The sequence below is a fragment of the Astyanax mexicanus genome, chromosome 15 (genome assembly GCF_023375975.1).
Source record: "Astyanax mexicanus isolate ESR-SI-001 chromosome 15, AstMex3_surface, whole genome shotgun sequence".
In the NCBI taxonomy this organism is placed as follows: domain Eukaryota; kingdom Metazoa; phylum Chordata; class Actinopteri; order Characiformes; family Acestrorhamphidae; genus Astyanax; species Astyanax mexicanus.
The window spans coordinates 16,588,600-16,615,461 of NC_064422.1; the positions used below are offsets into that span (position 1 = coordinate 16,588,600).

Sequence of the window (26,862 nt, forward strand, 5' to 3'; positions counted from 1 at the left end):
TTACTACCACTACTACTACTACTACTACTACTACTACTACTAATAATAATAATAATAATAATGGCAGTAACGGTGATATAACAAGCTTTCTTGTTTGTTATTATTATTATTATTATTATTATTGTTGCTGCTTTCATTTTTAAAAGGGGGAAATGCAGACATAAATTAATATATATTTATTTTAATTATAATATATTTTTAAATATAATATAATCGTTATCAGTTTATTTAAAAAATGTTTTATTATTATTATTATTATTATTATTATTATTATTATTATTATTATTATTATTATGTAGCCAGTGTAGAAAAAAATCTATTAAATAACTTACTTGTCAATGAACTACATCTTCCACAATGCACTGCGAGCGTGGTTCATGATGTAACAGGAGAGAAACTTCCGGAAGGTCGTGACGCTTGAGTTTGCGCATTTCTCAGAGGTGAACCCAGAAGTTCAGGCTCGGTTCGGGTGAGTTTGGGATTTTAAACGCATTTTTAGTGTATTTATAGTATTAATATAGTATATAATTAGTCCCTGATATACAGTCCGATCCTGTCTGAGCGCTGTTTAATTCACACAGCTCTGTTTACACAGCTTTAACTGTTAGCTTAGCCGTGTTCTGAGAGCCTGACTAAGAGGAAACAGATCAGATCAGATTATTCTGAATATACTGTACTCTAATCAGTGGAACTGTGCGTTTTTAATGGTTTAAATTGAATTATCTTTTAGAACTGTAGTCTCCCCTCTTCAAAATCATTATACATTGTTACATCACGCATCAAAATGCTTATTCTAATGTTAAGTAATTACTGGCTACATGCCACACATGTTACCTGTGGCCAATAAGTTACATGGTTAGATATGTATTAGGTAAATTCTAATTATAGTGTATGCTATCCTAATAGAACTGTAGCTGTTTAACTGTGCTGTGTTTCTGTATGTAAGAGTCGTTGCTGTTACTGTGCAGAAAAGCCTATGCCTGTACCATAAAAAATAAGAGTATAATGTACAGCTTATAGCTTGAAGTTTTGCACCAGAAAGTGGCTTAACGTTATCCAAAAGCAGTGTGTAAGACTGGTGGAGGAGAACATGCCAAGATGCACGAAAACTGGGATTAAAAACCAGGGTTATTCCTCCTAATAGTGATTTCTGGACTCTTCTGGAAACTTGTTTTCTTTGCATTATTTAAGGTCTTAAAGCTCTGCATCTTTTTTTGTTATTTCAGCTATTTCTGCAAATAAATTTTCTAAACTACATTATTTTTATTTGTAAGAAATGTTGTCTGTAGTTTATTGAAAAAAACAACAATGTTCATTTTATTTTTACATATACATATAAATAGCTAAATCAGGGAAGATATCCTGTGTTATATAAATCCATTTTTCTACTTTTTTCTGTTTTTCTGTTCAACCTATCCTAATATTAAAACAAAAAAAATGTTCTGTCAAGATTTTATAGTACATATTCATATAGAGGTTTATGCTGTAATATAATACACGTTTTATTTCAGCAGGTAAGCTGTAGTTTGTGGAGTTTAGGTTCTCAAATAAAACAGGTTGAACCTCATATCACCACAGCTGTAGCTGTATAAACGCTCCAGAAAATGCTGAGTCATTTTGAACAGGGAGTTATGTATAGCATAGCCCCGCCCCCTCCCCACACAGGTGCTTGTTCATGGCTATTGGCTGTAGTGTCTGTTAAAAAGACACCACTGTTTATTTACATATCTTTATCTGTCTTTATCTCCAGAGGTTGTTGTTCACTACACTGATCTGAAGATGTTGGTGGCGAGGCTGGCATGCCTGCGGACTCTCCCTGTGGTCGGGCTGCGCTCAGCCTTGACCCAGGGCACCCCTGCCCTGCGGAGCTCCGCCCTCAAAACCTGCCCCCCTCTGCTGAAACCCCAGCAGGTGAGTAGAGAGTTTTTACATAAATGTATACAAACCCCTCTGCTAATCTTGTAGCTGTTTAATATTTTAGTCAGGTTTTGGTTTAAATAAGATAGTTCAGAAACTCTAAATACGTACAGTGACAGTAATCTGATTATATTGTTTTTGTTTCTGTGCCTCAGGGTTTTTCTTCCAGAGCCCGGTTTGGAATTCGGAGGAGTAAGACTGCTAAAGATCAGCTACAGGAGGCAGCGTTCGAGCCAGCGACAGACACTGCTATTAAAAGTGAATTTACACAATATGCACTCTATAATATACATAATATACCGTTATATTCTCCTGGAGAAACCTAATTGTTTATTTTCCTGGATATTTAGACTTATTGGAGACTGCATTTGACTCTACAGTACTGGTACAGAGCAAAAATAACACATTTGAATTATACAGTTACTAAAATAACCATATATAGGCAGTAAGTGTATTAGTAAAACACTAATTTTATACTTATATTATATAAATAGTTGTACTAAAGGCTGTGGTTTTGCATCGTTGGATATTTCCTAATCTTGCCCATAGTCTACAGGTTCTTGGTAAACTGCAGCTTTCTTCTTAAAAGCATTGCAATTCACACACTAGGTGCAAAGATTTGTGTATATTTTCATGTATATTTTTGTCACTTTTTGGTCATAATGTTTACTCAAGAACACAAGCTCTCTCACTCGCTTTCTCTTACTCTCTTTCACTCTCAGTTGATACCATGGGCAGGATGATCCTGGCTGGCGGAGCAGCAGTCGGAATGGGAGCGCTGTGTTATTATGGGCTGGGCATGTCCAGTGAGATCGGAGCTCTGGAGAAATCAGTGTAAGAAAATGTATAAAGTGTGCCAATCATCTGGATTAAGACATGTTACCATTTGCCATTTTATGTTTATGTTCATTATGTTATTTAAAACTGTTGTCTTTCTGCAAATCTGGACCTGTCCCAAATCAGTGAAATAAATAATATATGTTAATAAAATTTGTACAGATACAGGTTCATTTAAAAAAATTAGAATAGCATTGAAAAGGTACTTTATTTCTGTAATTCAGTTAAAATGTGAAACCCATATATTATATAGACGTATTACACACAGAGTGATCATTATTGTTGATGATAATGGCTTACAGCTGATGAAAACACATTTTTCCGGGAAAACACTGCACTGATTTTAGACTTGATAATAAAACACAGTGGACCAACACCAGCAGATGTCTCTCCAAACCATCACTGATTGTAGAAGCTTCACACTAGACCTCCAGCAGCATGTACTGTGTTCTCCACTCTTCCTCCAGACTCTGATCCCTTGATTTCCAAATGAAATGTAAAATTTACTGATGATCAGTGATGGTTTGGAGAGACATGTCATCTGCTGGTGTTGATTCACCGTGTTATATCAAGTCCAAAGTCAGTGCAGTGTTTTCCCAGAAAATCTTACAGCACTTCAAGCTTCCCTCTGATGACAGTGTGTTATATATATTTAAAATTTTGAGATGCTTCCGTATTGTATGATTTTCTTCATAATACTAATTGACTAAATTCGGCCAGTTTTAAAAAAAATGTTGCATCTATTAACTAGCCACAATTTTTACACTTCCCAAAGTAAGGGCATTTGATTTATCATTAGGGTTGATTAAGGCTGAACTCTGTGTCTGTTTCTGTCTATTTCTCTGTGTGTGTGTGCCTGTGTGTGTAGGATATGGCCACAGTATGTGAAGGACCGGATCCACTCCACCTACATGTATTTTGCGGGCAGTGTGGGCGTGACTGCTCTGTCTGCTGTGGCGGTCAGTCGGACCCCAGCTCTGCTTGGGCTAATGATGAGAGGATCCTGGCTGGTAATTAAACGCTACTAATGCTGATTTTAATGTTTTTAGGTTACCCGATTAATTCTATTTAATTCTATTTCTATCAGTTCAGTCCCTCAGTGTTAACATGTTACCCCTATTTTGTACCACAGCAACTCTTTACCTGATGCATTACTATTAAACACTAGTATTATTATAATATTAAAAGCTTAACTTAAATCTTAAACTTGTCATAAGTGTGAATGATGTCATCAAACTGAGGTAATGTGTAGTTAGGGTTATGAATTTGTACATTGTACATTGGTGTAGTGGAAGGAGATTAATAAATGATGTACAGGCTGTAGCAACAGGTAGTTGCCGTTATTCTGTCACTCATACTCGCCCATTACAGTGAACAGAGAAATACAGAATAGACAACAAAATGTTAGATACCTCTGCAGCACTATTATGCTAACGTAACAGCAGCACTGCAGAAATGACTTTTAAAGAGCTACTAAACTCTAAAAAATTAATAGCTGAAATGAGTTCATATGAATTAGTGAATCATACTGCTTAAATTTCTATAAACATTTCCTAGCCTTGAAGAAATGTTTTTATTGCAGTCTTTTTCTGCCTCTGCAGCTGTTCTATAGGCGAGGATGATGTGTCCGTGTATTTTACTATGCAAACAGATCACAATATGCAGATCAGACAATCAATAATATTGTCCCCCTGCTGACATCCAACCATTTGCTTCTCACTGCTGTCAGAGGCACACTGCTACTGCCCTGCCTTTAATCACAGAGTGCCCCTCCCGAACTTCTTGTCCGCAAAAATCAGGGGGATTAGTGCCCCCCTTAAACATGGAGCAATGAGTATGAATATCTTGCACTGCTGTTAAGCTGCTGTTAACACACTAGGACAGAACCCCTGTTTTTTAACACATAAGAAATTCCTTTGATGTGGTTTGCTAAAGAAATCATCGCAGAAATGTTTAGCTCTGTCTGATGATTTCACCTCCCCGTCACATGACCTCAGTATTGGCAAAAAATAAATGAAATTATACACATCACAATACAGGAATTATGATAAAAAAATTTGAATACTTTTTGTAGTTATTTCAATTAAAAAAATTAAAATCTTTATTTTATTTTATATAAGTTTATGCAGTTGGAACAGCAGGATCTAACAACACAGTACAACAGTTTAAACACAACACTGGAAAAAACATTGTCTGATATGAGTCTCTATAAGAAAACTAATAAATAAAAACCAATACAGTGTGTTTTGAAATTCAACATAGTATTGCCAAACAACTTATTGTTATTTGATATCGATTTTATCAATATTTTCTTACACCTCCAGCACCAACATGGCTAGACATATTCTCTACCTTCTTAAAAATAATAAAAATAAACAGCCTTCTGCATTATTTTGATCTTTAATGAAATGTGTTTAATGAGAGATGCTATTTTTGCAGGCTATTGGAGCAACGTTTGCGGCTATGATCGGTGCAGGAATGTTGGTGAGGTCAATCTCCTATGAGCACAGTCCGCTTCCAAAACACCTCGCCTGGATGCTGCATGCAGGTACTTTTCCAAAATATTGTATTGCTGATGGGAGCACATCCCAAAGATTCTGAATGGGTTTAAGGTCTGGACTCTGTGGTGGCCAATCCATGTGGGATAATGATCTTGGAATATGACCGTGCCATCAGGGAAGAACAAATTCCGTTGATGGAATAACCTGGTCTATGTTCAGCTGATTTCATTCTTTCAGCACATACTGTTGCTGAACCCAGACCTGACCAACTGCAGTATCCCCAAATCTTAGCACCGCCCCGACAGTCTTGTACAGTAGACACAAGGCATGATGGGTGAATCACTGCCTCTCTTCTAACACTGATGCTCCATCAGTGGAAGAGGGTAAAAAAAATCTGGACTCATCAGACCACATGACCTTCTTCCTTTGCTCCTAAATCCAGAGGTTTTCTTAAGGCTACACAGCTGTTAAGTTCCAATCTCATGAGTTTCCTTTGCTCTTACTTTTACTATTAAACATGTCCCTGAGTTCTAGTGATGTTTTTCTACAAATTGATTTCACCGAATGTATAAGTGATCACCAATCAATCAAGATAATTCTTTTTCTGACCAAATTTCTTTCTCGAAGATACTTCCTCTGTCCTTCCACTTTTTAATACTGGACACTGGACAGTTCTTAACCCGATTTTAGTGTATTTTATCCAACTGAAGCTTAGTTGTTTACTCTGCTTCAAGCATGCCAATAATGTGACTCTTCTGAATCAGATTAGCATTTTTTCCTCAACCACATGGTTGTTAAACAAATGAGAAGCTAATCACTGCATCAGTTAAGCTTAAATAGCTTGTTATCTGCTGAAACAATCACCCTTGCAGTAAAGCCGAGGTCAGCATTCAGGCTGCTGGAAACCTGCAGAACTTTTATTGATCCACTAGGTGGCATTAATGTATCATTTAATGAAGCCATCCCTCACTGTTTATGCCATAGGTCGGCAATAGGTGGCCCGCAGGCCAAGTGTGAAACGTCTGGCCCGTAAGGTTGTTTGAACTATAATGAACAATAATAATAAAAAAAACATAAAATAAAATGCTTCTCTGGCGAATTTTAGTTTGTATATATTTTTTCCTTTCTTTCTGGGTTTACCTGCTTTATTTTCCAAAAACAGTTTTTTTTTTTTGTGGCCCGCCACGTAATGGCTTGGAAAATATCTGGCCCGCAGCCAAAACTAATTGCTGACCCCTGGTTTATGCTTTTCTTTATTCACCTGTTTTTTTTTTCTCTTGGCATGTTCTCCTCCATTAGTCTTACACACTGCTTTTGGATTATTATCTGCTGGTGCAAAAATTCAAGCAGTTCAAGCTTGGTTTGATGGCTGTGATCATCCATTTTCCTCTTGATTATATTCTAGAGGTTTTCAGTTTGGTAAAATAAAATTAAAATAATTTTTAAGTGGTCTCTTATTTTTTTTCCAGAGCTGTATCTTTTTATTAATTTGTGTTTGTTTAGGTGTGATGGGAGCCGTGATCGCCCCGCTGACCCTGCTGGGAGGTCCACTAATGGTGCGAGCAGCCTGGTACACAGCGGGCATTGTGGGAGGGCTCTCCACCGTTGCAATGTGTGCCCCCAGTGAGAAGTTCCTGAACATGGGGGGTCCCCTTGCTATCGGCTTCGGGGTAGTCTTCGCCTCCTCACTGGGTACGTATTGATTCTCTGTATTAACAGATATGTACAGCACGGAGTGACCTTGTGTCTGGTCTGTTACATCACCTCATTAGAACACTTTTCCAACCAAATTTCCATTAAATTTGTCTTTTGCAATCTTCACACACTTTACACCTCATGATTGTTATTATTTATTCATGATTTATTCACTCCTGCCCCATGACTTTTGGCACATTAATTGTTGCTGGTTGTGGTTTCTTTTTCTTCTAGATGTGTTCCTAAAGTTTCAGGATGAATCTTGAAGATTTTTTATGTTAAATATCGATATGAATGAGGTTATTAATGATAACAATGTTACCCACTTTTGTTGCTCAGGCACCATGTTCCTGCCGCCCACCACTCCCTTCGGCGCTGGGCTGTACTCCATAGCAGTTTACGGTGGTCTCATCCTCTTCAGCATGTTCCTGCTTTATGACACCCAGAAGGTCATCAAACGCGCCGAGACACACCCCCTTTATGGAGTGCAGAAATACGACCCAATCAATGCGTGAGTGTACACTTTAACACATGTTCAGAGTGGGGGTTTGAGACATGTTGATTTAGAGTGGGAGTTTGAGATGAACAGAGTTTGGGATTGAGACAAGTTTTTACTGAGTGAGAGTTTGAGAAGAGATCATTCAGAGTGGGGGTTTGTGATGACTTCAGATAGGGGGTTTAAAACAAGTTTGTTCAGAGGGGGGAGTCGAGATTAATTTATTTAGAGTGCGGATTTAAGACGAGTTAATTCAGAGTGGGGGTTTGAGACGAGTTCATTCAGATCGGTGGTTTCTGGCATGTTTGTTTAGTGTGGGGCTTTGAGATGAGTTTGTTCAGAGGCGGGGTTAAGATTATTTTATTCAGAGTGTAGGGTTGAGATTTGTTTATTCAGAGTTGGGGTTTGGAAAAAAAAGTGGGAGTGAGAGTTTGAGGTAGATTTGTTAAGATTGGTGGTTTGAAATAATTTTATTCAGAGTGTAGGGTTAAGATTAATTTATCCAGAATTGTGGATTTATTCAGATTGGGGGGTTTAAAAAGAGTTTGTTCAGGGGGGTTGAGATGATTTTGTTCAGAGTGTTGAGTTTAGATTAATGTATTCAGAGTTGGGGTTTGAAATGTTTGTTTGTGTTTGTTCAATGTGGGGATTTGTGACAAGTTTGTTCAGAGCGGGGGGTCGAGACGAGCTCATTCAGGGGGGTTGAGATTATTTGTAGGGTTGAGATTTATTTGTTCAGAGGGGTGTTTGAGACAAGTTTGTCCAGATTGGGGATTTAAGAGAAGTTTGAAAATTCAAAGTATTATTGTATTAGTACATTATTAATTTCATGGCCTGTTGGATTGCTGATTTGATTCTGGTGAAAATAAGTGGTTTGCTTTTAATATTGCAATGTATATTTCACCAAATATGTTAATGTATTTTTCCATCATGCATCCCTTGTTTACTTGTTTTAATCACAATGTACACGTTTAATTTAACCTTTGCTGGTGAATCTTCTCCTGCAGATGTATGGGCATTTACATGGACACACTCAACATCTTCATGAGGCTGGTGATGATTTTGGCCAATGGTGGTGGAGGAAGAAGGAAGTAGTCATCAGGAGTGGCAAGAGGAAGAGGGGAATGATGGGAAGAATTGAACTGAATCTGATCCGTTCTTGAGTTTAGGTTCTTTACTGTTTAAACTTGGTTGATCGGATTGAGAAGTTTCAGCTGGAGGACGCGCTGCAGCATCACGGCTCTTATCTCACTACTCTCAGTGTTGCAGCTTTGCTAGACTGTCCATCAGAGTAAATATAAACATCACAGCTGGGGCGGTGCTTAGGTGTGATCCTCAGGACAGCGTGTCTGAATTGAGCTCAGTTTAGGTTCATTAAACAAATTTTATTTTGTATTTTCTATTTAAAATGTGACTTAAGTGATTGACAGGCATGCTTGTAAAAAGAAGCTTCTATAAATAATAATTCACTTTTATCTGCAGTCGACTCTATTGAACGCACAGGAGTGATCGTGAAGTGTGTCCAGGAGGCGGAGTTACAGGTGCAGTGTGTTTGAGGGCAATGGAGAATGTCTGCTGGTTTCTGTTCTTCTATTACTTCTATTGTTCAATAAACTACAACTGCATCTACCATCAGCTTCATTGATTTGTTTATTTCTGCAGTGCACAACACTTATTGAACTGTACCCAATCAGGTATAATCAGATTTATTTTCATTGTGCTTTTTACAATTGATGTCACAAAGCAGTGTTACAGAAATTAAACAGAGGATCAAACACAGGATCGATCAAACAGTATAAATCAAAGTATCAAACAAAACATAAACCCACATTCAATTTTCAGTATATCCTGATTGTATCCAGATTGAAGTTTGATAGTATAAACAGCCAGAAACCAAATGAAATCAGATTTTTCAAATCAGATACAAATGTAGTTTGGAAGGGGTTTAAATTTTGATGATAATTTGATGTGTATAGATGAGTCTAGGTACTGATGCCAGCCTTGATACCACAACAACCACTGCAGATACATTTGTGATGTCAAAACATGCAAATCTAATCTGATTGCTCACAGATAACTGTATGGATGGTAATCTCAAAAGGTCTGTTTTGAAATAATTTTGCATTTTGAACGTAGCCCAAGACTCACAAGAGGACCCATCCTCCCCTGGTCAGTTACAGAATATATGACAAAAAGTCACTGTACCACAGTAACACAAAACACTAGAGGAGTACTTGCTGTTAACAGCCACATCCCACCTCTAGTCTTGCACAGTCCATCATATAAATTAGAAATGGATCTGATGTTTGGAGTGATTTTGTGGATGAAACTGGTGTATCCTTCATTGCTTTTGGGCTACATTCACATTACCCGGCTAAAGTGACTCAAATCTGATTTTTTGCTCAGATCTTATTTTTTCATGGCTATGTGAATGTGCCAAATCTGATTTTTTTTTTTTTAATCAGATTTCAGTCACTTTAATATTTAATATTCTGAATCGGATGCATATCCGATCCATGGACATGTGACATGAATGTGAACGGTCAAATCAGAATTCCTGCATATGGAATTCATGCAAAATGGAATTCATACATATTCAAGTGAGTATATCTGTGACCAACAGACTACTGAGGAGTCTTCATAAGACATACTAAGGAGCCGCCTATGCCTCAACTGCAGCCTATCTACGCACAATGGCTACCTCGCGTATCCTGCATATGCCATTTGGTGTGTTGGTTGGTTTGTGTCCTCAGAAATGAACTTGACTGTTATTTTTGCTTGCGGGACGGGATGCTTTCAGGAGCATCATGGCTCCCATCTAAACTCATTTCTCCTCTGACTACTCTAAAGTATATCCATGTCTGGTAAAAGTGAAAAATAATGAAAGTCTTGCCCGCTGTACAGATTGTAATAGTTTGTAAAGTACTGTATGGGGATTTTATCACTGTTAAGTTGACATCATGTAGTATCAGAGTCCAGAGTCTGCTGAGCAGTAAGATTTTTATTTCAGCAGTCGTTATGGGAGGGTCTTGACCAATTGGGCATTTGTCTACTGTGTACAATAAATTCACGTTTCAGTGCAGTTCCTCCATATGACTGATATTAAAAATCACATTTTAGATCATAAAATTTACTTCTCAGATCAGAAAGTCACGTTTGACTTTAATCCTATAAATTTGTATTTAGATGACACGTAATCTATACGAAATCTAGTTGGATAAAGAAAGCAGTTTAACCAATATATAAAAAGACATTAAAGCATAATCCAGTAATATGATAAAGAAAGCAATCTCAGATTTGTCGCTGATCCCAGCGCAGTAAATACTGTACTTAAGGGAGGTTGGGGAATACTGAGAGTCATTTCCTGTGTGTGCTCTGTTTTGCTTGTTTGTTTTTTTTGGCATGACGTCCAAACCTGCAGCTCTTGGACAGAAAATGGGGTTTATTATAGCACTGGTTGACAAATACACTTGGATCAGCCACTGTATAACATTAAAATCACTGCCAGGTGAAGTGAATAGCATTGATGATCTAGTTCCAGTGTCGCCTGTAATGAGGTGGAATCTACAGCTCTGGAAAAAATGAAGAGACCCCTTCAGTTTCTGAATCAGTTTCTCTGATTTTGCTATTTATAGGTGTATGTTTGAGTAAGATTAACACTGTTATTTTATTTGATAAACTGCGGACAACATTTCTCCCAAATTCCAAATAAAAATATTGTCATTTAGAGCATTTATTAGCAGAAAATGAGAAATGGCTGAAATAACAAAAAGACCTCAAATAATGCAACCTATAAACAAGTTCATATTCATAAAGTTTAAGAGTTTAGAAATCAATATTTTATGGAATAACCCTGGTTTTTAATCACACTTTTCATGCATCTTGGCATGTTCTTCTCCACCAGTCTTACACACTGCTTTTGGACAACTTTATGCTACTCCTGGTGCAAACATTCAAGCAGTTCAGCTTGGTTTGATGGCTTGTGATCATCCATCTTCCTTTTGATTATATTCCAGAGTTTTTTATTTTGATAAAATCAAAGAAACTCATCATTTTTAAGTGGTCTCTTATTTTTTTACCAGAGCTGAAGTAGGCTACATTTTCATTAGCAGGCTAAAATAAATAAGATCCATTTTGCCACTTTGCTTTCTATCCAAGGTTTGAAAAAAGTTCTCCAATGAGAAAACAATCAGTGATAATGAGCTCTTCCCCCAAATGAGTTCAGAATCGCCCCTGGGAGCAGTTTCATTTATTCGGCACAAGTGTAAAAACATCCTTAAAATCTACCAGTATGTTCTCTTGTTTCAGTTAATGTCAGATCAAAATATTTCAGGTCTGTGTGGATATTCAATCAGATTTTTTTAAAACCACATTTGAGTCTTAGGGCATTTAGCCTATTTTTCCTGAGCCAGGTGTGCTTTCTCAGCGGGTTCTGCACACTTAGTCAAATGTGAAAGCTGCTTTTGAGCCCTGGAGCTGTCCAGAGTACCAATCCTAAGTATTAAAAAGTTTGGGCACCCCTGATCATTTTCATGGTTTTTCTTTATAAATCATTGGTTGATCAGATCAGCAATTTCAGTGAAATATATTATATAGCAGATGAACACAGTGATACTTGAGAAGTGAAATAAAATTTATAGGATATAAAGAAAGTGTGCAATAGTTCTTTAAACACACTTAGGCAGCTGCATACATTTGGGCACCAATGTCGTTTTATCTTTAGCACTAATTATTGTAACACAGAACTTTTACGGTAAGAAAGGGTTCAGGTGACTAATTGCAAGTTTTTCTCCTCTTTGCATCTTCTCTGAAGAGATGTCGGCTGTCAGTTTACACTGTGAGGAACATAGTGAGGAAATGGAAGACCACAGACACAGTTCTAATTAAGACCTAAAGTGGTGTGTTGTGGAGGCCAAACACTTTTTTTTATGTTTACTACATATTTCCAATTGTGTCCATTAATTGTTTTCATGTGTTTAATATTAATCTACAATGTAGAAAATTAATTATATGAGAAATAAAGGAAAAAAACATATAGAATGGGAAGGTATGTCTAAACCTTTGACTGTTACTTTAAAAACATTGTGTTTACTAATTGTGTTTACCCTGGCAGTACAGTACATTATAAGCATGTAGCTTATAATATTGTTTATTAAATGTTAAAAAGTTGTAGAAGTGTAAATCTCTTGATTCATTTTTTAAAATCCAAACATAATCCAACATTTATTCACAGTTTATATGATGCTGATTAATCATTAAATAAATGTTGAACAATAATATACGCTGGCTGAAAATGTACACGCCCCCGCATTGCAACCCAAACGGCTGACCACGCCCACCACAGACAATCAAAGTTCTGTGGGGAGAATTTGGGTACACACTCTCTCCCACACTGGTACACTCTAGCTCACACTTTACCCTGTGCAGTGGCAGATGAAGATGTTAAACGTTGTTTTGAGTTCTTGTGTGACCTCCTGGATGAGTTGTCCATACCCTTTTGAAATAATTTTGGTGGGCTGGTCACTCTTAGGAAGGTTCACCAGTGTTCCATGTTTTCTCCATTTGTGAATAATAGCTCTCACTGTGGTTCACTGGAGTCCTAAAGCCTTAGAAATGACTTTAACCTTTTCCAGATGGATAGATAATTAATGACTCTGTTTTTGAATTTCTTTAAATTGAGGCATAATGTGTTGCTTTTTGCAATCTTTTAGTTGCTTCATTTTGTCTCACAGGTTCAAAGCTTGATATGATGCTGATTCAGCTATGAATAAAGGCTGAACAATAATAAATGCTGTCTGGGAATGTACACGCCCCCACATTACAACCCAAACAGCTGACCACACCCACCACAGACAATCAAAGTTCTCTGGGGGAGATTTGGGGACACACTCTGTCCCACCTTGGTTCTCTCTGGCTCAGACTGTGCCCTGTGCAGTGGCAGATGACAGAGAGATTATACCCACAATCCTCTTTGAACACCATCTGCGTGCTGCTCTGAGTTTAAGCCCAAAAAGCAGGCCAGAGCCAGCAGATGCTAACATCTGCACATCCACAGGTGCCCTCATCTTCTAAAAAACCCAAAACACAATGAACACAGGAGAAAAGTGCCCTCCGCCGGAGTACCATCCATTAAAACGAGGGAACCGCTGACATTAAACCACTTAAGCTCCATTTCTGTTAAGCCATTTTGAAAATCAGCAGGTTTGGGCAAATCGGTAAAACAATGCTGAGAGAGTCGGAGATCAGAGACGGCAGCTGTTACTAAAACTGACACTCGGCGGAGGGGTTTTGGGATTTGAGATGGGTGCCCTGCTTAGTACTGTCCTGTGATAGAGGGCGCTGTTGCACCCTCCATCTCCATCTGACATTATAAGAACATCTATCATGGCTTACAGTTATGTATAAATATAAATATTTGTGGGCACCTTTTCTTGTAATTATGCTGAACAAAAATATAAATGCACCACTTTTAGTTTTGCTCCCTTTTTTATGAGCTGAACTCAAAGATCTAAGACTTTTCCTAAGTACAGAAAAGGCCCTTGTCTTTCAATTTTTATTAGTGAGAACTTATTATCTTATTATTACATCGTTAACACCGACCTCAACAAAGGCAAGTAAGAACTGCAGTTCTTTAAATGTTATTCTGGGTTATTTTGTGACCTCCTGGATGAGTTGTCCATGCCCTTTTGGAATATTTCAGTCGGCCAGCCACTCCTGGGAAGGTTCACCAGTGTTCCATGTTTTCTCCATTTATAAATAATAGCCCTCACTGTTTTCCACTAGAGTCCTAAAGCCTTAGAAGTGACTTTGTAATCTTTTCTTTAATGTTTTCTCTTCTTGTTTTTGAATTTTTTCCAGATCGCAGCATAATCTCTTGTTTTGGAGATCTTTTATCTGCTTCATGTTGTCAGACAGGTTCTATTTAAGTAACTTCTTGATTCTACAGGTCTGGCAGTAATCAGACCTGGTTGTGGTTAGAAGTGAAATTGAACTCATCTTTCCAAAGACTGTGATTAATCACAGTTTTTTTTTTTTTTTTTACAAAGGGCTAGATTGGTTTATATGTGTATGTTTGTTTGATAATCTGAAAATGTAAGTATGACAAAATGTAAAAACTAAATAAATCTATAAGGGGGCAAATACGTTTTCAAGCCTCTGTATATTAATAGATTTACCTGCACGATCGTTCGTGAATTGTAATTGACAGAGTATTGAAAACCCAAGTACAGAAGGAAAGAGTTAAACCAAAACTGGAGAACAGTTTTCTTTGCAGCTGGGAGAGTAGCAAGAAAGAGTCTGTGCTGTGGATGAGAGGGCCAGAGTGAAGAATCGTCATTAAGGACAAACAAAGAGGGTGAGATTCTGATATCGACACCTAGTTCATCCGATAGACGATGAACTATAAGATGAACTATGTATTTTTATTAAGTTGGACAAAAATATGGTATATATTTCCTGCATATAACCTTTAGGGTTTTTTGGTAGACAGCGAAATTCATGGTTCTATTGAACACAGCATGAAACATGAAGCAGAAAAATAGCTCCAGATCATCATACTACCCCCACCATGTTTTACTATAGGTGTGATGTTCTTTTTCTGAAATGTGGTGTTACTTTTATGTCAGATGTACTGGGGGACAAACCCTCCAAATGTTAAACTTTTGTCTCATCGGTCCACAGAATATTTTCCTAAAAGTATTGAGGATCATCAAGATATTTTCTGGCAAATTTGAGATGAGCTTTAATGTTCTTCTTGCTCAGCAGTGGTTTTCATCTTGGCATTTTTGCCCAGTTTTTTATTCTGATGGTGGAGGCATGAACACTGACCTTAACTGAGGCAAGTGAGGCCTGTAGTTTTTTGGATGTTGTTGTGTGTCTTTTGTGACCTCTTGGATGAGTTGTCGCTGCGCTCTTGGGGTAAGTTTGTTCGGTCGGCCACTCCTGGGAAGGTTCACCACTGTTCCACTTTTTTATCATTTGTGGATAATGGATCTTATAGTGATTCGCTGTGGTCTCAAAAAAATAAACTTTAGAAATGGATTTATATCTTTTTCCAGACTGATAGATCTCAATGTGTGTGTGTGTGCATGTGTGTGTAGTTCTTCTTCATAGATCACAGTTAAATAACAGCAGGTGCAGATCTGAGTTCACTGAGCTGTTGATGAACTGTGTGAAGTGAGAGTGTACATGCTGAGGTGTATTTGTGTGTGTGTGTGTGCGCGAGCTTTCTGTGTCTTAGATTTTCTTCATTTAATAAACCCAGTGCAGAGCAGATTATGTATTATTACCATTGCAGGTACAGCTGTAGAGTAATAAACACTTTATTACACATTAATAACACCTCCAGCCTCTGACCTGCTGATATGAACACAGGCTCTGATGTAGTGATGGTGTGATGTTATTACAGGTAGTGATGTTATAATAAGGATCAGTGTTCATTCACCAGCAGCCTCTCCTCACCCAGTAACGCTGAGTATTTCAGAAAGTGACGAAACAACGTGATTGGTCGTTTCTGGTCTACGTGCATGCGCATCATCACTCTGCGTCACATGTTATTTTTACACCTGTGAAAAGCGTGACAGCTCCACTCCAGAAGACAACACACACACACACACACACACACACACACACAGAGCTGCTATCTGCCCTCAGAGCTGTACTTATGTTGATCTTCATGACTAAAGTTCAGCAGATGATTCATACTGAGCACAAAAGGGGTTCTGAATCTTCTGCATTTAACATTAATAAAGTTTATAATAATAATAATAAAATTGCAGTCCAAAATCATGCCTTCACTGCAAACCCACAACTGAAAACTTTTAAGTATACTGTGTGTAATTTGTTAATAATAATTTACTTTTATTATATCACCAAAATGATTCAGTACATGCTATTAATAATTCAGAAATTATTATCATTGATTCAGGAACTGCTTTTAATGATTCAGTACCTGCTATCAGATATTCAGTTACTGCTATCTATGTTAAATTAACTGTTATTAATGATTCAAACTATTCAGTAACTGCTACTAATAATTCAATAAATATCATAGTTAATTTCAAAACTATCAATGATTCAAAAACTGCTATTAATGATTCAGTAACTGCTCTGACCGTGAACTGTTATTATAAAGCAAGAAAAAAAAAAAACATCTGTCACTGGAATAACATATTAAATAGACTATATCACATAAAATAAATAAACAAAATGAGTTAATAATAGTTAGATAATAATAAAATAATAGTTATGAAATTTAATTAATGATGAATAACAATTTAGTAGAGACTTAGTAACTGTAATAGTGATTTCAATGAATATCAATGAATAACAATAATAAAATTTACTTCAATTTATAAGTAACTACCATAAATTATTTGTTTGCATTTTCTGGAGTGTAGTCCTTAGTCAAAAATAACTGATGTTTTGAGATTTTTTCAGAATATTGTGAGAATATTGTTGTTATTTTGACATACTACATTTCAAAATAATGTCTTCACTGTAAATCCTTCATTAGATTACATAAAAATACATAAAGTTTAATTGATAGTTGTTTTTCAATATTATTTTATTTATTCTATAAATAAATATGAATCAGCAATTCAGTGTTGTGAGCGACAAAGGACCGCAATGAACTCACGAACTCACGCAAGGACGTGGACGATGATTTGTCGGTTTTTACAAGGTAATTAAATGTATTCTAAACACATGGAATTCTAATTATTGTAACTATTAAATAATTTAGTAATAGGTAAAACAGTAGTAAAATATTAATAATATTTTATAAAATGTATTTATACAGTGCTGTGGGTGGTGGGTACTGTGTAAAATCAGAAGACATTAACATTCTGCCCTTAGGGAAAGGTTTTTACAAGGTAATTAAATGTATTCTAAACACATGAAATTCTAATGATTGTAACTATGAAATAAGTTAGTCATAAGTAAATCAAAAAGTAAAATATAAACAATATTTGATAATATTTATTTATACAGTGCTGTGGGAGGTGGGAAGTTGGCGTAGTCGGCGGGGTACAGAAGACATTGATATGCTGCCTTTAGGGAAAGGTTTTTACAAGGTAATTAAATGTATTCTAAACACATGGAATTCTTCTAATTGTAACTATGAAATAATTTAGTCATATATAAAACAGTAGTAAAATATTAATAATATTTTATAAAATCAATTTATACAGTGCTGTGGGTGGTGGGAGTTTGGCGTAGTCGGCAGGGTACTGTATGGAATCAGAACACATTGATATGCTGCCCTGGGGGAAGAGTTTTGAAAAGGTGATAAAATAGAAACTAAAAACATGTTGTTAATGAAATGTTAACGATCAGAACTGCACAGCAGTGCGTCAGGGGTGCGTAACGACCTGTACCACTCAGGGTTAAGTGTGAGGGAGTGTTGGGTCTGGTGTTGAGTCACAGTCAGACAGTGTGAGGAGCTTCAGGGTGGAGGAGTGTGGGTACGTCACTGGATTAGAACGAGTGAAGCTGCGACGCCCTTCTCCAGCTCAGCTAAACTCAGCCCGGCGGGAAAACGTCTCCAGAAGGACGCAGACTTCGTCTCGCTCTCCGCATGAGCCTCCTCCACCCGCAATGCCCACCTGCAGGATGAAGGGTCCGCACACGCTTCGGCTCGCTCTGGTCCTGCTGCTGCTCCGGGTCCAGCTCGGTAAGTCCTGCCTGGTTCTGTGGGACCTGTAGAACCTGTAGAAGAGGGGGAAGAGAGTATCCGAGAGGTTTCTGGGCTGTTATTGCCCTGCTAATCCTTTAATCACTGGCTAAAATCCCCGGCACTCACTCCTCGGCTCCTCCAGCGTTCACCTGAGTCCAACCGGACTCTGTAGTTCTGTGATCAGATTGGGTTGGGTGTGCTTGTTTGTTTACATTGATAAACTCTTTGTTTTTCTGTCATTTTCATACGATGTCATCTTGTATAACCATGTCTGTCTTTGTTCTGCTTACCTGCTCCTATAGCAAGTGAGTCTCACTGAAATATCAACCATTTGCTTGTTTGCACATTTGTAGGCTTTGTAGTTTCGTTCGTGATATTGTTGAATTTATTCGCTTGTTTGCTCAGAACATAAATACTTTGTAAAAACAAAAAAAAAGTGAAATTTAATTTTTGTTCTATTTCTATTACTCTATGAGTCATGAGTATGCTGCTCAGTACAAACTAGTGTATTTTTCATTTAGACTGATTAATCAATAATTAATAAAATGCCTGCTGTATAAGTTTTAAAAGCCATTTTTCACATTTATTTAACTTTTTAATCTTTTTTTAAATTATTTTTTATCTCACAAAAGAAATGGTTTCACTGGTTGTGACCCTCCTTCCTTTGTTGTACTGAGCACAGGAAAAAAATAATGATCCCAGCAAGTGACATCATTTTAAATCTAATCCAAACATCTGATATTTCATTTCATTCATTTTCTCATTGTTGAAAAATATTATAGGATTGTTTCAATTTTTTTTATTACTGGCTCAATTTTATTCTAGTAATTCTATTGATAATACTGAAAGTGTTTAATTTAATAGGCTGTTTTCCCTGTTTTAGGCAATATTTCTTGTGAAATGTTTTATTTATTATAGAATTATCTATTATTTCTTGAAATAAACTAAATTAATTATTACCTTGCTACAATTTATGAAGCGTATTCCTGCAGTTTTACTTGATTATCTTGATTATTGATTACTTCATTACTTATCATTTATGCTTGACTGTCCTCTGCTTGTGAGGTAGTCTGGCGTAAAAAAAAAGACACTCTTAGCTTAATTCTGTTGGAACTTTGGTCTGTTTTGGTAAACTTGCGCTTATTTGGCATTATTGATTAAGCTAAGCTAAGCTAATTCAGGTGTGGTTTAGGGTTAGTTAAGGTGGGAATTATAGGGGTGTGGCTAACAGCCTGCATGTGTAGACAAATTAAGTGTGTTCAAAAAGTTCCATAACTAAAAAAAAAAAAAAAAAAAAAAATCTTATAGGAGTCTAAACATTATCGAAGCTTCATCCTAGTCTCTACAAACTAGCAATGGATATTTTAGAATAATCAATTTAGCACTTTTGTAAGTTGTTCCAGATAAAGGAATCTGCTAAATACCCTAAATGTAAATGTAAATTTACATATTTTCATAAGTCATTCATATATATAAACCGATCCTTACAATCTGGCTTAGTCAATATAGATGTTTAGCTGACAGCGCTTTTAGCTTTAACCCTTTCAGACCCTGCATCCATTACAAATACATCATGTATTTTCTTTATTAAAAAACGTTTTGTTGCACAGAACACTATTTGAGAGCTGTTGTCTATCAGAATAGACCATAAATCAGCCAATGAACAAGTTTATAAACCAATGAAACAGTAATTTGGCCACACCCGCTGCAAAACACTGGAAAAACAGTAGTACTAGACCAGGGGTCTCAAAGTAGCGGCCCGCGGGCCACATGCGGCCCGCGACGCGGTTTCATACGGCCCCTCACGGGTTAACAAAATAAACATACATCTGGCCCGCAATTCAATTTAATTATTTATGCTTTATTATGTTCGTTTTCATATTTTATCTTAACTTGTATTTTGGTGTGTGTGTGTGTGTGTTTTTTTTTTTTTTTTTTTTTTGCTTACGCTGCGTTGCCTGCTTTAGTAGTCTTCAGTAGCCTTCAACAGTCTAACCTTGCAGCCGTGGTGTGTCCACTAAACTCCGTAGTTATAAACATCCTGAGGTTAGCAGCGCGCTAACTGACCTGTTTATAATGTAATCCGAGCAGTGCCTCCGTGACGCTGCTCTAAACTGCTGCTGTTAGCTGCTTGGGCTGAAAGATGAACTGTAGAGAGCTGTATTATCCGGTTAGTGGGGTTATTTTATTTCATACACAGAAGAACTTACACATTTTTAAAAACGCTCCAGACTGGCTCAGCTGAGCCCTGTAGCCCGTGGCTGGGCTGCAGCTCTGACTAAGCAAAGACTGCGGGCTTGTGGTGCTGCAGCTGCAGCTCCGACTAGTGGTTGGATGAGGAACTGCTAAATCTGAGGAACTGCTAAATCTGTCACAGCTCACAATTTTTGATTTTATATTTATTAAGCCTTATTTCAGTATCAAACGTTTTGATCAAAGTTAATATAACTTATAAATTAAAAGGATTTATGTTAATAGAGCAACAAGCAACCATTTTTCCATGCAACTGTAATATTTGATTGAATAAATAGTATATTGAGAGTTATTTAACATTAAGGAGTAATTACATTCATTTTGTATTACATCTGGTTACATTTTCTTATATTTATAAGTTACATCTGGCCCTCAGAGGACAGCCAATATGCCAATGTGGCCCTCGGCAAAAATGAGTTTGAGACCCCTGTACTAGACCATTAAGACAAAGTAACTCATTTAATTTTTACTCATTTTTTTCCTGTTTAGTGATGTTTCATTAAAGAAAAGGGTCAATATTAAATATTAAATACTGCACACAGGCTTCCAATGAAATGGAAATGCAGTAAAAAAAAACCTATTAAATATTTTAATTAATTGGGTTTATTTCCTATATAGATTTTATAGTAGAATATTAGACTCTAATACTGACAGAAAACAGCATTCTTGTTTTTTTTCCATTACTAAAGATAATTACGTTCAGAAAGAGTTAAAATAAAAAAGAAGAAATACTAGATACTTAAATTATATTTAAGAGGATTGCACTTGCTGTAATTTTTATATTATATATAAAAATGTTTAAGATGTTTAAGCTTTGTTTGCAGTTTTTAAGACCTGATTTTTATTTCTTTATATTTTATTTAATTTAACACTGCTCTCGCAATGCTTTCTCAGTTGCAACCCCATCTGCTCTTATGCAGTTGTTTTGACAGCGCTCTATTACACTAATATTACTGTTTTCTTTTAAACTAATATTATTGCTGTTATCGATTTGGCAGGACAATCAGACTTTGCTCCATACTTTTATGATAATGGACCGAGCAGCACCAATGGGAACATGGCGCTGTTCAGCATTTCTGAAGACACTCCAGTGGGTGAGTATTTATATTTAAACAGTAGAGATGGAGAGGGGTGTGGTGATTTGGTTGCAGTTTATTACTGCTTCACAGCTGCAGGGGAGTCGAGTTTAAAATGCAGAATCTGTTCCTTAAATTAAAAAATAAGGTAGCAATAAAGGCACAGAATTATAGGGGTGTACAAAAGACATTTCACAATGTGTGGCATGTATATTGTACAGAGAGATGTGGCTGGAAATGAAAACATGGAATAGATGCAAGTTTAAGAATGGAAATTAGTTCTGTTCCTTTTTTTGCCATCACTGACGACAAGTTACTCTTGCCTTGTAACATCAAATACAGTTTATCCCATTGTGAGGGCACCTACAGAGCACCATATCACTATTACTCCACTGGATAGACATCTACCCGGGCACTTTATCATCTTTTTTCACTTGTTGGAGAAAAACCTATACAGCACTGCATCCCATTTTCTTCTTAAGACACTGTAATAAGTAACAAATCATCTTAATATTAGATTTACAGCATTGCAAAAGTAAGAAACATCAGATATTTAGACTAGATGAATGAAAGTCAAAATTTGTACGATTTTAGAAGATAGTACTGTGGGTTTTGTGAGGTTGGCGTAGTCGGCAGGATGCAGAAAGTATAGAGTCAAGCCCACAGATATACGCTGTTCTCAGGGCAGTATATTTAAAATATTCTAAAATATGAACTAACAAATAATGCTAACTAATACTAAGTGTGAGACAGTGCTGGATTTTGCTTTGAAGCAGTACTGGCTTTTTTAAAGAAAAGTTGTTGAGGTGTAGTATAATCTAACACATAAGTCAGCGTGCTTTCTACCATATAAGCTTTTTGTATAAATCAGCCATTTTTTAGTAAATCTGAACAGCAACTAAAGAAAACAATAGAGCAGTTCTGATTAAAAAATCCATGGATTGCTGATTTGAGCCTTGGGTCATCCTGCTTCTCTATCAGCAGTCAGAGTCAGAGAGAGAATGTTAAAGGAGAGTTCATAGAATTCAAACCATTCATTAGCATGAAAACCGTACAGGCCAAACTGGAATGTTCAAAGATGAGCCACAGACGTTTAGGAAATGTTTATGGATTGATTAGACGAAAAGAGGGGAGACAAAAAGGATGGATGGAGTAGATACAAGCTTAAGAATGAAAACTAGTTTGGTCAATTTTGTGCCATCTCTGACAAGATCTTATCTTGTCTTGTAACATCAACATCATACAGTTTCTCCAATTGTAAGTTAATCTAAAGGGCACCACATCACTATAACTTCACTGGAGAGGCATCTAAACCTTATACAGCACTGCATCCCATTTTCTCTTTGGGACCATGTCTAAAGATGTTTAAGATGGAGGCAACATTTTCAATTTAAGGAGAAAAAGGACACCCATAGATGGGCACTTATTAAGGCACATCGCTTTAAGTTACTGCATGACGAGGTGTTAAGAGATCTGGTACAGTTAAAGAGATCTACCTCTAGGCCTGTATTATTTCTTCAGCATATCAGAAATATAAGCAGTGCTTTATAGATGAGGAGCAGTGTTATAAACTGTTCTCCAGCTGAATGGAAACCAATGTAATGATCTTAGCACTGAAATTATGTGTTCCTACCTCTCTTAGTCTTGGTTAGCACTCGTTCAGCAGCAACGTTCTCAATCATCTGCAGTTGTTTGATAGATGTACTACGGGAAATAAAGGCGAGAAGGAGTTTTTCTAGATCTTTTGCTCTCAGGATGTTAATATGGCTGAACTCTAAATCAGAATTTGGACACCAAGATTCTTCGCTTGTGTTTTAGCACTATTTACGTTGAGATGATCCTTTTAATGACCTTCCACATCACCAACGGTATGCCACTTTTCTTACTGCTCTGCTCAAGGTTGGCCGATTGTGGTTTCGATTTACCTGCTGAAGTTAAGGGTTGCTCACTGATAACAGACTTATAAGAGAGTTTTTGAAAAATCTGTAGACGTGTACAGTGGTGTGAAATAGTGTTTGCCCCTTTATGATTTCTTATTTTTTTGCATGTTTTTCCACTCTAAAAAGTTTCAGATCATCAAACAAACTGAAATATTAGTGTAAGACAACACAAATAATAAAAAAAAACAGTTTTTAAATGAAGGTTTTTATTATTAAGGGAGAAAAAATCCAAACCTACATGGCCCTTTGTAAAAAAAGTGTTTGGCCCCACCCAGCCCTAATTACTGCTACACCTGTTCTCAACTAAAAAACATATAAATAGGACCCATTGCATCTGGCGTAAAAGTATCACAGCATTTCAGAAAAATAACATCATACCTACAGTAAAACATGGTGGTGATAGTGTGATGGTCTGGGGCTGCTTTGCTGCTTCAGGACCTGGAAGACTTGCTGTGATAAATGAAACTATGAATTCTGCTGTTTATCAAAGATCCTAAAGGAGAATATCTGATCATCTGTTCGTGACCTCAAGCTGATATGAACTTAGGTTCTGCAGCAGGACAATGATCCAAAACACACCAGCAAGTCCACCTCTGAATGACTGAAGAAAAACAAAATGAACACTTTGGAGTGGCTTAGTCTAAGTCCTGACCTGAATCTGATTGAGATGCTGTGGCACGACCTTAAAAAGGCTGTTCATGCTTGAAAACCCTTTACTGTGGTGGAATTCCTGTAAAGAAGAGTGAACCAAATTTCCTCCTCAGAGATGTAAAAGACTCAATGCAAGTTATTGCAAAAGCTTGATTGCAGTTGTTGCAACTAACGGTGGAACAACCAGTTATTAGGTTTAGGGGTCAAACACTTTTTCACACAGGGCAATGTAGGTTTGGATTTTTTTCTACCTTAATAATAAAAAAACATTCATTTAAAATCTGCATATTTTGACCAGTTTAATGATCTGAAACATTTAAGTGTGACAAACATGCAAAAAAATTGGAAATCATGAAGGGGGCAAACCCTTTTACACCACTGTAACTCTCGCAACATCATAAAAAAGCTTTGATTCCTTATTTTGTTGTTTGGACTACAACTTTTTCTTGGTCAGTCATGAGTTCACATCATGCCCATTGCTCTACAGTATAGTCAAACTTCTTTGGCGCTTGGGAAACAATTGAACCAATTGGGCTTCAGCATACAGCAGTGTGGCTACTGTGTGAAATCTGAAAGCACATTAAGAGTCTTAGATCATCCCAATCCAACATGTTTACCACACCAACCATCCAAACAAAATGGAAAAAAAGACATTAAATTACTATTACAGCTCTCAGATCTTAGGACATTATTTCTTGATGACCTGATAAGTTTCTGTTATATTCCTCTACAATTTAGAGGAAGGGTCAGATCTGCATTTTATGCCCAAAAGTATTGGAACACCTTCCTAATCATTGTTTCCTCTGAAATCAAAGGTATTAAAAAACTAATTTATCCTGCTTTTGTTGAAGCTGCTCTCTTTCTACTCTGCATAGAAGTTTTTGAACTTACATAGCTGTGAGGATTTGATTACATTCTGTTGCATGAGTGCTATTGAGGGCAAGATGCTGGCTGATCACCACCCCACCTCCATCATTCTGGAGAACTCAGTTCTCATTGCTGGTGGCTTTATACCTCTCTGGTCCCTGTGTAGCATTAGGCATGGTGCCAGTAGCTTCATTTATTATTTTCACTGTAAAACTAGCTCATTCATTGATGATCATTAATATAACAATTAGGGGTGTAATCTGTGATATATTGCATTGTATTGATTGTATCAATACAGTCGCATCATATCATATCATAGTGTAGTGTAGAAATATGTAACGTTAAATACTAATGTCTCTGAGGATTTGATTACATTCAGTTACATGAGTGATAGTAAGGTCAGGATGTTGGATGATCGCAACTCCACCCCACCTCACCTCACCTCATCCACATCTCCCCAACTCATATGATCCAAAAGTATTGGATGGAGCTCCATTCTTCCATCACGCCACAGCTCAATGCTGGTGGCTTTATACCCCACTAACCAATGCCTAGTATTAGGCACAGTGCCAATGGGTATTACTACTCTACAGGAACTAGACAAGCTACACAGCTCTGGGAAAAGATAACAGACCGCTTAAGTTTCTTAATCAGTTTCTCTAATTTTGCTATTTACAGCTATATGTTTGAGTACAATGAACATTATTGATTATTCTACAAACTACCTACAACATGTCTCACAAATTCCAAATATACATATTGTCATTTAGAGCATTTATTTGCAGAAAATGAGAAATGGATGAAATAACAAAAAGATGCACAGCATTTAGACCTCAAATAATTCAAGAAAACAAGTTCATAGTCATAGAGATTTAAGAGTACAGAAATCAAAATTTAGTGCAATACCCCTTGTTTTTAATCACGGTTTTCATGCATCTTGGCATGTTCTCCTCCACCAGTCTTACAAACTGCTTTTGAATAACTTTATGCCTTTACTCCTGGTGCAAAAATTCAAGCAGTTCAATTTGGTTTGATGGCTTGTGATCATCCATCTTCCTCTTGATTATATTCAATTTGGTAAAATCAAAGAAACTCATAATTGCCTGCCTGCATATGGAAACAAGCTCTACCTGGACACTATTGTTCTGAGATTAGCTGCATGCTAATGCCGCGTGTCAGTGAAATACGCAGGCTGTAATGAAGCTGATCCGATGCTAATCTGTGGGCTTTAGCCGTGCAGTATCACTCATCCAGAGAGACACTCTCTCTCTCTCTCTCTCTCTCTCACTCTGTGTACCTGAGACTGCACTCTCCATTACACCTCCCAGTGTGAAGAGAGTGTGGAGAGCGCTCTCCTGCTGGCCAGGCTAAAGGTTAGCTGCTGGTGTTAAAGACTGCAGGTACACCCAAGGTTTAAAGAGTCTTAAGTCAGGTGCAGAAAGATCTACTGAGTTCAGTGAACCTGGATTAAAATATAAATCACTTCTACTTAAATACACATACTAAATAGACATAATATATTATGTTAGATTTCTAAAAACTGCATCAGGCAATTTCACAGTTGGCAGTTGTTCTTTATATAGTATAGTATCAGAACTTTACGATAAATGGACCAATAGAAATGCTCCTAAATGACTTTTTGCACTGATTTCCATTGAAAGTCAAGAAGTTTTTTTTCATCCTGTAAAGCAATGATATGTTATTTAACTTTATCTAAACATAATTGCAAGAATTTGCAATTAAAGATGCACAGCCTATTCATTTATGGACAAACCCCAGTCTGGAGCTACAATCCCCAGAATGCATCCTCCAGTGTCACATGTTTGGACTCAACCAATCCTGTCTCACTTCCACGTTCGTCGCCGGAAATTCTAGATTTTGTTCATTTTGGCATGGAAAAAAAAAAAAATATATATATATATATATCAAATCAAATCAAATCAAATTTATTTGT

The 26,862-nt window shown here is 36.8% G+C and overlaps 2 protein-coding genes across 3 annotated transcripts in view; both read left to right on the forward strand.

The window, feature by feature from the left end:
• Positions 1 to 374: 374 nt before the first annotated feature.
• ghitm (growth hormone inducible transmembrane protein) lies at positions 375 to 9,076 on the forward strand. Its single transcript, XM_007260925.4, has 9 exons — positions 375 to 469; positions 1,751 to 1,911; positions 2,073 to 2,175; positions 2,640 to 2,751; positions 3,623 to 3,764; positions 5,194 to 5,302; positions 6,759 to 6,947; positions 7,290 to 7,461; positions 8,454 to 9,076. Exons 2-9 carry the CDS (start codon positions 1,780 to 1,782, stop codon positions 8,539 to 8,541), a joined length of 1,047 nt encoding a protein of 348 aa, XP_007260987.3. The 5' UTR covers positions 375 to 469; positions 1,751 to 1,779; the 3' UTR covers positions 8,542 to 9,076.
• Positions 9,077 to 17,889: 8,813 nt separating this feature from the next.
• Positions 17,890 to 26,862, forward strand: part of LOC103030844 (cadherin-related family member 1) — a 47,491-nt gene continuing 38,518 nt past the window's right edge. For both annotated transcript variants that reach the window (XM_007260924.4, XM_049464866.1), the window contains exons 1-2: positions 17,890 to 18,118; positions 21,373 to 21,468. In XM_007260924.4, the coding sequence (XP_007260986.3) occupies positions 18,043 to 18,118; positions 21,373 to 21,468 (172 nt within the window). In that variant the 5' untranslated portion in view covers positions 17,890 to 18,042. The remainder of the gene's footprint in view (positions 18,119 to 21,372; positions 21,469 to 26,862) is intronic.